Raw genomic sequence first — 13,556 nt, forward strand, 5'->3', positions numbered from 1 at the left:
GCTAGCTCACGCGATGCTGGAGAGAAAAGTTGATTCTGAAAATAGAGCCTTTAAAAACCGATGGGAGGCTGAGTATATGTTTACTGAACCCGTGTGTCTCATTTGTGGAGCTAATGTGGCTGTAATTACAGAATTTAATCTAAGGCGGCACTATGAGACAAAACATCAGGGTAACCTGAATGCAATGCAGAAGATACAGAAAGCAGAATAATTAAATAAGAATCTGACACTTCAGCGGACGTTTATACCCGTGCACAATCACAAAGTGATTTCAAGTGAAGCTGCTTTTATGGGAGACACAAATGCACCAGTGCAACTTTCCCCTTTTTCCCTGTTGCCAAGTAATGTTAAACCAAGTCGTCACTACGGTGTTCCCAAATACGCACTTTGCTGATAAACTGAGCGCACTGAGTTTGCACGGCGCTTTGGTGACTTTGAAGAACAAAAAAAGTCCGTCTACATGCGGCTCGAACCTTGTGCATGTTTGGTAGCACATATCTGTGTGAGAAGCTCTTCTCAGTGATAAAGACTAACAAAACAGCACACAGGAGTCGCCTCACTGATGAGCACCTGCAATCCATCCTGAGAATCTCCACAACACAGAACCTCACACCAAACAGAAACGAACTTGTTGCCAAAAAAGATGCCAGGCGTCCAGCTCTAAAATGACATATGAGCAAAGACAACTGAATGATTTGATTTGTTATTGCTGAAAGGAACACATTTTATTTATATTTCCAGGTTTTGTTATGCAGCATGTTCATATTTGAATTTGTATAATTTTGACAGGATATATTTTTATGGAGAGCAAAATCTTTTGGGATATTTAAAATCTAAGTTTATTTTTATATAAAATTACATAAGAGTAAAGAAATTTGAATGTTTGTTCTTTTAATGTTTACTTTATTTCTAACTTGTATAATTTAGACAGGATATATTTTTATGGAGAGCAAAATATTATAAGTTGTTTAAGGTTTGAGTTGATTTATTCAGGAATAATATTCCTGTCTGTTTTTACCATTCCTACCAAAGATATTTCTGTCGACTAAATAAAAATTCCTTCTATTTAAAATTTAAATAGAACTTGAACAAATACGATAGTTCATAATATCCACGCAGACTTGCACGTAAGAGCGGAGTTATCCGTTTTAACAAGCAGCGTATTGCACTGATCTGAAATAGCTGTGTGTGTATATATGTAGATATGTATGTATATGTATATATATGTTTATATATGTGTGTGTGTATGTATATATATATATATATATATATATATTTGTGTGTATATATGTGTGTGTATGTATGTATGTATGTGTGTATGTATATGTATGTGTATATATGTAGATATATATGTATGTATATATGTGTATATGTATAGATATGTATATATATATGTTTATGTGTGTGTGTATAAATATATATATATGACAACAACATTCATCACTCACAACAGTGACAAAACAATTACATTGACAATCATGTTACGTTATTTTCAAAATGTTTCCTTTTCTTTTCATTGCTTCTTTAACATACTACTTCTCCTCTCGCCTGGTATTTTACTAGTATATATATATATATATATATATATATATATATATATATATATATATATATATATATATATATATATATATATATATATATATATATATATATATATATATATTAGGGTTGGGACTTGATTAAAAAAATTAATCTAATTAATTAGAGGCTGTGTAATTGATTAATCGTATGTAATCGCACAAGAAAATTTGCCCCAAATCGCAAATGTTTTTTTTTAATTTCAAAGGGTTTTAGTGGGCGACAGAATCAAATAGACATGGACATGAATATTGTAAACTCAAGCTCTTTAAATTTCTGAAAAAAATGCATTTAAACTGCATTTCAATTCAAAACAGAAAAAAAAATATCATCCCTGGCAAAAATTGGGCAAAATTAAAGTGGTATTTTAAGTACATTTTCAGAATGGAATTGTCTTTTAATAATAATAACAAAAATTTCAACATAATGTGCAGTTTTTGTTATTAAAAAAATAAGGCAGAAACATAAAAGGTAATTTGACCAGCTTCACCTTTAAACTCTGAGTAACCTTAGCCAAAATATTTTTGTACATTAGGCTAAAACAGTGTGATCATTGAACATTTTGTAATTAGAATTGCTAATGGTCACGGAAGTCCAATGATCCCTAGTAAAAGCCTCAAATTCCACTTTCTGTAATGCATCTAATTTTGCTTGCTTTTCTGTGTCATAAAGCTGTTGAATACTTCAAATAGTCTCTCGGCATGGCAGTTGTAAAGTTGGATGACCTGACGTTAACTGTAGCACATTTTCTAACCCCTTATCTTCCACCACTGTTAGTGGTCCACAGTCCAAAGCAATCCATTTTGCGAGAGAATCTGTAAGTTTTACTGATGTTCACTTACTAATTTTGGTCCTGAAGCCAGTAATTTCATGAGGTTTGGGCTGCCGACACCTTTTGTTGGTACTCGAACTCATACTGCTAGTGCTAACAGCATACACAGTTTCTGTGCTCGCTGTAACATGTTTTGCATTTAGATGGTACCATAAGGTTGAAGTGCCTCAGTGGTATGCAAAATCATTTTTGCAGTTTGCACAAAACCACGCTTTTATCAAGGCTTTTGTCGGGTAGCCTTTTGAAATGAAATTTGCCTCTGATCAGTCCTAGCAACGCGCTTTCTTCCGACTCTCACATTTTTGTAGCTCTGATGTGTGCATCAAGGTAATCAATGTACCAGGAAATCATGCATTGACAAATGTTCCCCTTTACTTGGAATGCAAAATGTGACTAAATGCGTTATTTTTTTTAACGCGTTATGGAATACGTGTATCGAAGCTTCTCAGCTGTGCTTGTGCTAAGAAAAGGAAACATTTTAAAAATAATGTAACATGATTGTCAATGTAATACTTATTGTGACCGTTATGAGTGTTGCTGTCATCAAGGATTTGATTATCATTATTTCTTTCAATCAGGTGCGATTTTGGAGGATGTGTTGTGTTCAAGTTATATTCCGTGTTTGTCAACCGTTGTAAAGATAACAGGTTTCATTCATCGAAGTGTTCACCACCCAAATCGGTACTCGTGAATGTAAGATGTTCAACTGGCATTCCCGGTATAAAGTTGTGGAAATTGCCTGTGAATATTTATCGGAAGCGTGTGTATGAACTTAATTTAATCTTTTCCAGTCCTGCAAAGTCAGTTGATATGAGCCGCTTGGAGTACATGCATCGAAGCTTCTCAGCTGTGCTCATGCAATCTCGCGATGTCCACGGCTTTATTTAATGTTAGCTAAGACCCGGCACTTAAAAAGTTTCCTGCTTCAGCAGTTTTAACTCCATTACAAAGTGATCCAAAGTCTCCTTTATACCTCATTAAACTTGTATCTCGCGAATAAAGTATTTGTGGAAGGCATGACATACGTTAGCGTGAGCGTGTCTATAAACTTAATTTAAACTTACAGTTTACACCGTGCTTTGTTTCCGCAGTAGTTGCACTTATGAATAAGCTTGTATGCGGTTTTTCTTCAGCGCTCTTTGGAGCGTTTTTTTTTTCAGCGCTTTTTGGATCTCTTCCTTGTTCTCTACGTACTTGCGTCCCGCATCATCACGCCGCCCACGTAACTCCGCTTCACACGGCGACCGAGCCACTGACCATGGCCATTAATATGGTCGAAAGTAGTTTCCATTTATGACCGTTTTTCGTAGAATTTCGAAATGAAACCTGCTTAACTTTTGTAAGTAAACTGTAAGTAATGAGCCTGCCAAATTTCAGCCTTCCACCTACACGGGAAGTTGGAGAATTTGTGATCAGTGAGTGAGTGAGGGCTTTGCCTTTTATTAGTATAGATTCACCTTCATTTCTAAATTTAATGTGTAAAATTAACATTTGTGAAACTGGTCAAAGTACGGTAAAGAGATTTTTTTATTTTTATAAATTTTTTTTTCTAGTTTCATTTAACACATCAGTTTTGATTGTTGAATTTATGCACTCAAAGGTGTAATTCTTACTTCACCGACTATATAGTATTTTCAAGTATTTGGCAACATGATCATGAATATCCTGGACCACCAACACAGAACAAATCATTTTCACAGCCAGCAAAATGTTCTTTGTTAAAACCATTGCTTTGTCAGGTGTCATTGTGTCCTCTGTGCAAGTTCTTTTCTGTCTTCACATTTTTGTTTAAATTCTGTTAATATGTTGTGAACAAACCACAAGAACAACAAAATAAAATGTCTTTTCACGCTGAACTCAATACAGAACTGGATAATGTGATACAAAAAGGTGTTTATAAAGTGTTGAGGGTGGAAGTGAGGTCAGGAGAGCTGGAAACGGAAGTGTGGTTATCAGGTGGGTCTTCCTTCTGATGGTCTTCAGCGGAGGACAGAGCAAAAGTGTTATCTGACACAGGGGTGTGGAAATCAAATTTGTTTTTACTTGTCTACGGACAAGTAAACTTAGAAAATTCACTTGTCCGCCAGTTAAATTCACTTGCCCATAAACAAATAACAAAAGTGAAAAATAGTTTATTTTTTCTGATCTCTTTTATTATTACCAAAACTGCCTTCCATTTTAAAACTGAAAAAAGTTCTTTCAGGGAGTAGTATTTTGCCACCTTGCTCTAGAACATTATATAAAAGATTCCCTTATTTTAACTGGCTAATAAACAATGCCTTCATTATAGCTGCACTAGTTCTTTTTTCATATATTACAGTTACATAACAGAACACTGTCCTGATTCATTTTCTGCCATGTTCTTCAGCTTTTGTCTTGCAACATCTTCTCCCCCAAGAATCTTTACCATCTCAGACAACATGGGCTGAATGCTGTTCATCTCTGCTTGAGCTGAACTGCATGGTTCCTGGACTGATGGTCCTGCAGAAGTGGATGCTGATGACTTTTCAGGTTTTTTATGAGTGAAGTGCCTGTTGCCAGGTGACAGCCAGAATTCCCCAGCTGGTCGTTGGTCAAACTCTTCTAAAGAAGCAGTATTGAACAGCCTAGCATAACGCTCAACCCTTCGAGCGTTCAGCTTTAGAAAACGTTTTTTCAATTGAACCAACTTTTTTCTTACTTTTAGACTCATGTCTCTATCTGACGTACTAAACCCCCAGGTCCTATCCTTTTTCTTTCTGCACATAACCAATCACCACACGATAAATGTCTTTGTGAAATTAAAACTAGTTATAAGCTTAGACCTCTGAATGCCTGTTGCCAGGTGACAGCCAGAATTCCCCAGCTGGTCGTTGGTCAAACTCTTCTAAAGAAGCAGTATTGAACAGCCTAGCATAACGCTCAACCCTTCGAGCGTTCAGCTTTAGAAAACGTTTTTTCAATTGAACCAACTTTTTTCTTACTTTTAGACTCATGTCTCTATCTGACGTACTAAACCCCCAGGTCCTATCCTTTTTCTTTCTGCACATAACCAATCACCACACGATAAATGTCTTTGTGAAATTAAAACTAGTTATAAGCTTAGACCTCTGAATGGATGGCATAATTAAACATGTATAACAAAATTGTTTTTAAAGTTCTGAAAACTGAGACACAGCAAACATGCAATAAAGAAAGCCTGCTCAGAAAAACATCCATTGAATTCTGCGTTCGTATCTCCGACCTCCAGATCACGAACCCAACATTTACACAATATTTCAGTTAAACCTGTGCGATACTCATTCAAATATCCAGTTTTTTGGAGCCTCGTCACACCCGCCCAGTGGCGGTTTTAGGCATGGGCGAACGGGGCAGCCGCCCGGGGCGGCATTTTTTCATGACACGTGGAGGGGCGGCACACGAACTTGGAGGAAAAAAAAATCATCTGTCCCGCTAAGCGGTTTTCTATTATCTCTGATACCTGCGCCGCCCCTGCTGCTGAAGGAGCCGCACAGAAGCTGAGCTGGCGCCCTCCGTGCAGCTGTGAGTCGAGGTAATTCTTGGTAGCGAGAACCAATCGGATCGCTCTCCGCTACCAAGATTCTACCAAGAATTGAAAGCACGGGCCAATCGCGGCCCGTATCGGCTACCAAGAATTGACCAATGATGGCTCGCTCGGCTACCAAGAATTGACGAATCACGACTACCAAAACTCGGAAAGGGCGGGCCAGCCTCTTGTCAGTTAATGTACTATTCTGCAAAAGCTTGTTCGACTCGGCACACAGACGCTTTGCGATTTGCGTTTCTTTTTGAACTTTCTAAAAATGTTACTCACGAGTGTCGGTTTGTGACAGACCAATAATTGGCACATTTTTATTTATTTATTTAATTGTGTGAAATGGCTAATAAAAATAGGTAATAAAAAACAATTATGATGTGGAGGTGAATTGGTTTAGTCTTGACTTCTGGTCGTGAGTGACAGCGTTGGGGGATTGATGGGAAATCTGTTGATTGCCGATTACTTAGTAAACACAGGTGCCCAATTTAGGAAAAAAAGAAAAGATGATGAGGAGAAACGGGCAAAAGATAAAGGTATGCAACAATATTCTCTCTGTATGATTAAGGTATTCATGTCATTGTGTTAATTAGTGGTATAACGTTAACTCTTACTTTGTTAGCCTTCTTGCTTATGATGCATGCATGCTATGCTTACCTTGCTAAAAAAAAACACAGTAAAAGCCATCACAGAAATTCTAATGGTTTCTATTAAATACCATTGTGAACCATTAACTTTTTTCCAGTGAAACTATTACAAAATTCCTTATTGTAGTGTGTTTTGGGCACTTTTCCAATAGGATTTACCATCCCACCCACCAATAGAATCCATCATATACCAGCAGACACTGTTATACTTACCATTAAAACCAATACAATTCCCATTATAACCATTAAATCCATTACCTTTTCTGTTATTTTTGGGCAGAGTTCTATTGTTTTTTCAGCAGTGTATACAACACGAGATCTAATTAAATTTAACCACAAAATTATGCTTTGCAACAAAACTGTTGCAAGTCCAGTTATTATTTATTTCCATTGTTTGTGTTGGCTACTGTAAATAGCCAGTGTAATTTACATATGTGTAGATAGTGTAAAAGACAAACATTTTCCATTTGCTATAACTCTGTTACGTGACAAAGCATATAATTTGAGGCAGTAAATTAACCAAGGAGCTAATTGTTCCTCCGTACCGCTTCAGCATCTGCACGGTTGTTTGGTATGACATGCTATCTGCAATACAGCATGTCAGCAAACTCATGCAGTCTCCAAATATGCATGTCGACCTAGCTGTGAATCTTTTGAAGAGGACTGAGCAAGGTCTCCAGAGCTACAGGGCAAGTGGCTTTGTGACTGCACAGATGGCGGCCAAAGACATTTGTGAAGAAATGAATGTGGAAGCTGTTTTGAAAGAAAAAAGGCTGAGGTCCACAAAGCGCCACTTCTCATATGAATCACATGATGAGCCTTTCAGTGATGCCCTTAGGAAGTTGGAGATTGGATTCTTCAATGTTGTTCTTGATGCAGCCCTGTCAGCCATCGCGGAGAGATTTACCACATTGGAAAATGTGGAAAACAAATTTGGGGTTTTGACAAATTTCCCTAGTCTTGCAGATGAGGAGCTGGCAGAGCAGTGCAATGCACTAGGTACCACACTGCACTTGAAGGGCATTCTGATTTGGACAATAGAGAGCTTTTGCAGGAAATCAAGAACTTCCCTCACCTGCCATCAAAAACCATGAGCCTCCTTGAGCTTATCACTTTCATGCACGATAAGGATCTATCTGAGATCTACCCCAACTTTTGGACTGCTCTCAGGATTGCACTTACCCTGCCAGTGGCTGTGGCTCAAGCAGAGAGGAGCTTTTCCAAACTGAAGTTAATCAAGACATACCTGAGGTCAACCATGTCTCAGGAACGGCTCACTGGCCTTGCTGTCATAAGCATTAATCATTCAGTAGGGGAGCATAGCTCATATGATGCCATTATTGATGACTTTGCATCTAGAAAGGCCAGAAATGTCAGATTTTAGTTTCAGTTTGTGTTTTCTGTTCTGCAGTGAAATAATTTAATTTTCTTTAGTGTGATTTATTCTATATTTTATTTGTATATTATTCTTAATAATTTAAAATATTTTTTCTTAAATAATATTGGTTTGTACAGAGTATAATTAAGTTATGAGCAGTTTATTTATTTTGCAAAAATTGGTCTGTTACGGAATGACGGAATTACTACAATAAAACGTGTGGTGTGTACAAAATGTGTAGTTTTGTCATGTTATTTTTTGGGGGCGCCGGGTGGGAGTCTCGCCCGGGGAGCAATTTAATGTAGAACCGCCACTGCACCCGCCATAATCTTCTCTACACTGAACGTAGACCTGAGAACCCCTTAATGCAAGGGATCAGCACTACAGCCACGCCTCCGTGCCCCCCGCCACCCATGTCTAATACATACTTTAATGCATTTCGTTGTGAAAAACATATCAAGTATTTATCTTAGTATTCTGAATGTTCATTGAGCAGGAATATCATGAAGTCAATGTGCGGCGATTGCTGCCGGCGCCTCTCACTGCAAGAGAAAGTCAGTTTGAGAAGCGCGCAGAGATTAAGAACTGGGTCGGGAAACACTTAATATAAAGCATTTAATGTGCTACATTAATTAATGACGGGGTTTGAGAAAATCTAATAAATGAAACATTCATTTTAAGATGAAATTTAGTTTGCGACATTCTACTGACAAAATAAACTATGAGAATAAAGTCAACATGTCGACTTTAATCTCGACATTTAATTTTTTTTGTCTTCACTGTGTCCGTATTTTTTTCATAGTGGCCTTACTATGCTTCGTTAGGTTTTTCAAGGCCTCTTGTGCCAGTTTTAATCAAGAAATGATCCATTTCTCATCCGTGATGCTACTTGCTTCAGTTTCAACACACATATAGCGAGAACATGCTTACTGCATTGCATTATGGGTTACGCAGGTAATTCCTAATGCCGTATTCGAAATTCAGCAAGAGGTTACATTTCCAAAGAAGTAAATATTACCGATTGTTGTCGGGAAAAAAATAACCGCGTCTAAGTGAAGATTTTTATTGAAAAATGATCTATAGACAGCTCATCAAAATAAACTCCTCAATATATCACAACCTACGCGAAATCGCAAATTTCAGAAAAGATCGAATGCCTAACAAGCTTTATGTGGCGAAAACAATTGCCTTGTAGGTGAAATGACAGCATTTTTAAGTAGAAAAAATTAATTTTATTAATAATATATAAAAGTTATCGATTATAATAAAAAAAATGACCGCATCTCCAAGCGTGTAAATAGTAGGGTAAAATACTTATGTAAGACCACAAGAGTGCTTCCCCTCTGAAAAATCAGCCATTATTTTGTAAACAATATTGAATACCAATTTGACACATGAAGAACATGCCTAAGTAAACTGTTTCCGCATGTACCCAAATGTTTAAAATTTGAAAGTAGTGGTAAAAATGTGCCCTGCACTGCACATTTAATTATTTTTTTCTCCAGAAAAATTGCACTTGTCCGCGGACAACTGAAACCAGAAAACACGCTTGTCCGATGGTCAATTTACCCGAGTCGGGCGTTGGATTTCCGCACCCCTGTGACAGTGCCAACCCTCAGTCTGCTGGATAATCACACTTGTTCAAGCCCTTAACACTAGAATCCCTGAAGTTTTATGACTGAATCAATGTGAGATTTCTGGTTCAAATGTCATTTGATATGGTCCATTTTACAGTCACGCTATGCTTTCCCTGAAGTCAATTCATTAAAAGATCCTTCTTTCAAGCAAATTTTGCAAATGACTGATTGACCAACCATCTGCCTCCAAGTAGTTAAAAATCACCCTGAAGCATGTGCTTTCCAGCAGTATGTGGTAAGTTCATTTTAACAAAACATTCTGTCAACTAATCCATCTTAAACCCCAAACACCATTTGATCAATGTACGATTTGAACTCTCTTCAGCTTTAAACTTAAACATTGTTAAAGTGAAAAGAAACAACAGCATAGACTGTTACATATAGTGCAATTTTGTTTAAAACTTGTTTAAATTAAGTTAGTAATTGGTGTTTTTGTGAGCAACCATGTAAAATCTGTGTGTTATGCTTCTAAAATGTTTGAGTGATTGCTCACGTGCTCAGTTTGATTGAGGGACCATTGGTTGACAGAGAAAGAGAATTGGGGCCTGAAAAGGGAAGTGCGTTTTGATAACGGAACAGTAGGCAAGTGGGTGACTGACTTTGTCTGAAAGTCATTTTGATCAGTCTGAAGAGAGAGAGAGGATGAGAGCTTGTGCTGATAGCACATTACCGCACCCATCACAAAACAAAGCACCTAAATTGGGACCAGAGTACAGCGGGTGACACCTCAGCACCACAATTGGAATAGTGTGAGGTTTTTTTTTTTTACAGTGGCTGGAGTGCCAATCCTGCCCCCAGAGGACCTGCTTGCAGGCACTGAAGAGGCTGTAGGTGTTGCCGTACATGTTGCTCCTGCTTTATTTGCACTTTAATTTTTCACAGGGTGTTTTTTTAATCTAGTTTTTGTTAATATAGATGTTTAATTTTTATTTCCTTGGAGTTATTCTGGACACGTATGTCACCTATGAAGGCCATCTACTATAATAATAGCCCTTTTCTCCAACTTTTCCCATGTTCAAAAACTATTTTAATGCTGTCGAAAGTTAAATCCCCTAAAAAGCGTGACCAATCCATTTGGTTTATTTAAGATGTTTCTTAGCTTTTAAGCATACCCTTTAAACATTTTTAAAATATGTTTTAGTAGAATACTTTAGATTATTTTAAATCTCTGTTTTGACAGATTCATAAGATGACTGATGCAATAATGAGTAAAGCTGCAACTATGGAAATCCCAATTAACAGCAATGGAGATACAGGATCCCTCCCTGAAGATGACAGCCTGGAACAGGTAGGTTTTTACTAATTGCTAACTTTCTAACTCATACCCAATATGATATTACAAACTTTTTCGGCCATTTCATTTTATTCAGTTTGTTCTGAATCAAGTGCATCTTTATAGTTAAATTAAGCTTTCTTTATTTGGGCATAGTGATGTAATTTTCTTTTATTGAATACATCCTGTGGTGTCAAAAAGCATGTTTTCCTACTTCTGTCAGGTCTATAGTATAATATATGCAGCTGTTAAATTAAGTGCAAAACAATGCCAGCGAGCATTGACAACTTTTGTGATATGGTGTGAATGATTTAGGGAAAAAGTGAGAGATGGCCACTCACTACTCCTGTTAAAGGCAATGCAGAATATTCATTGATGATGATGTTTGATGTATTAATTTTTATGTATGTCAAATGGGATGTGTCATGAAGACATTTTTATTCAACAATCTGCTAAATTTTATTGAAAATTGTTTTCTGTTATTCTGCTATTTTATGTTTCAAAACAAATGAATATTAACAAATTATACTTGGCTGAAAATAAACATTTGTTTCAATTTTATAATATCTTAAACCACTTATGTTTTATTCATCTCTTTGTGATGGTCCATGGGGTGTTTATAATTTCACTTTTTGTAGGTAGAATAAAAAGAACAGTGTTTCATTGTTGGTGTAGCTGCATTTATACCAAGTTGCCAAAGTTCTGCTCCTTTAAGTTTGCTTCATAGGACAGTTCTGGCAGTAGTTTGATGCATGTTCAAATAATTCCACAGACCAAATCTTTTGTTTTTAAATTCAAAACAGTTCACAGAAAAAGATTTCTGTTTAAGGCTCATTTATCTTGTTTTTATTTCTAGAAGTTTGAACATAGGCACATTAAGCACGTTCAGAAAACTGTATGCCAACTCCTGTTTGTAAACAGTCTATGCTAGCAGTAAGGCTATTTCCTAACTGGCTTAATTAACACTCAGTTTTCCAGAGAGAGTTCTCTATCATGTTAACTTACAGTGTGTAAAATACTATACCATAATCTAGGTAACTGTAAGAAACTGATATTCTGTTATTAAAGTTAAGCAAACATTTAAATAAATTTAACATTACATTCTAAGATTGGCTCTTACAGTTGGTGTAGTGGTGTAGGTGTTGAATGAAAGGGGTTAATGGAGAGGAGATAAGATTTTATGAATCAACGTGAAGAAAAAATTGGTTTGTAAATAATTATATTTATACATGCATTTATACATCCTTTCATTGAACTTTCACATTTCCAAAGTAGAGCTCACAAATAAGAACCCCCAATCCAACCGTCCCTCACCTTTATCGTACTCTTGACAAGTTTATCCTTTGCTCACTCACACTCCCAAACTCTAGACTTATTAAGCATGTGGATTTGAGGCAGCTTTCACCTTTTGAACCCTTATCTCCCTAGGGTTTTGGCACTACTGTATGACCTAGCCCTCTCAGCAATTTTAAACTATTTTGAAAACCAAATATTTTGTTTTTTAAAATTAAAATTTTATTATACTGTATAATGATACTATGAATGTAATACACAATGTTATAACAACAGATTGATACTATAGAACAAGCTGTGCCACTTTCAGTATTGCAGTTTTTTTTTATCATTTTCTACCATCCATTATAAGGATATAATGGCAAAATTACACTTTTGAGTGATATGCTTCAGCACAGTTTTTAGTGCCAGAAGCAGTGAACAAGATCACTTTTCTTGATTTTCACTGTATTCCGATCAATCACCAGGCGTCTCCTCTTCCCCGTGGGGCTTTCGCTTCTGGAGTCAAGCACCAGAACTCCTTTGGGTATGGCGTAGTCTTCTCCAAGGACAGTGGCAGATGGGAAGTTTGACTTGGGCAGTACACCTGCCACACCATAAAGCAGATGTCCTAAAGCAAGCTCAGGAAGAAAAAAATCTCCTGTGGAAAAGGAAGACAAAAGCTTATTTCCTGCTTGTATAACTGAAATCCTTTGTTTCTTCTTTAAACTTAGGAAAATAACAAAACTGACCTGCAACTAATAAAACAGCAGTGTGACTTGCATAAGTAGCATAACTAGACAGAAGTATTTTGTGTGTGTGTGTGTGTGCGCGCGCAATCTGTAATATATGGAATGCCAGTATTCCAGTCAGCCAGGTTATGACAGCGGAGAGGTGCAACAGCCTTTTGGGAATATGCCTCTATGGTAGCAGACTGAAAGATTTAGAGAGTAGAGTAATATAATAGTAGCGTAGCGTAACAGATATTTATAGTAGGGATGCACGATAATATTGGATTTATATCTATATCGGCAGATAATGGGTTAAAATAATTTTATCGGCATTGGACCGATGACAAAATTTAACCGATAATTCAAACTGATATTGATGACGCATTCACTGTGTTCCAGATGTGCCAGACATTTAGGCGACGCTGGGCTACTGTGTGAAAATGTCTGCGGCGTGGAAGTTTTTCAAAGTGAGTGAGAGTGACATAAAATATTCCATTTGTAACACTTGTTCAATTAATGTTTTGCGCGGAGGGACCAAAGTGCGAAATTTCAATACCACCAAATTAATTACACACTTGAAGACATGCCATCCTGACAGATATACAGAATTCCTCAGAGCAAAAAAATGAGAATCCTGTACCACCTGCAATTGCTTAGTGTGTTGATCAGT

General features: G+C 36.8%; 1 protein-coding gene across 4 annotated transcripts in view; it reads left to right on the top strand.

Moving 5' to 3' along the window:
• The window catches only part of LOC120523536 (arfaptin-2-like), a 178,279-nt gene that overhangs the window by 55,715 nt on the left and 109,008 nt on the right, over positions 1 to 13,556 (top strand). For 3 of the 4 annotated variants that reach the window (XM_039744937.1, XM_039744939.1, XM_039744938.1), the window contains one exon: positions 10,791 to 10,898. In XM_039744937.1, coding sequence (XP_039600871.1) covers positions 10,791 to 10,898 — 108 coding nt within the window. Of the gene's footprint in view, positions 1 to 6,464; positions 6,485 to 10,790; positions 10,899 to 13,556 lie in introns of those variants that run through there. The other variant, XM_039744936.1, reaches the window with a different exon arrangement.

This window comes from Polypterus senegalus, chromosome 2 (assembly GCF_016835505.1).
Source record: "Polypterus senegalus isolate Bchr_013 chromosome 2, ASM1683550v1, whole genome shotgun sequence".
NCBI classification, from domain to species: domain Eukaryota; kingdom Metazoa; phylum Chordata; class Cladistia; order Polypteriformes; family Polypteridae; genus Polypterus; species Polypterus senegalus.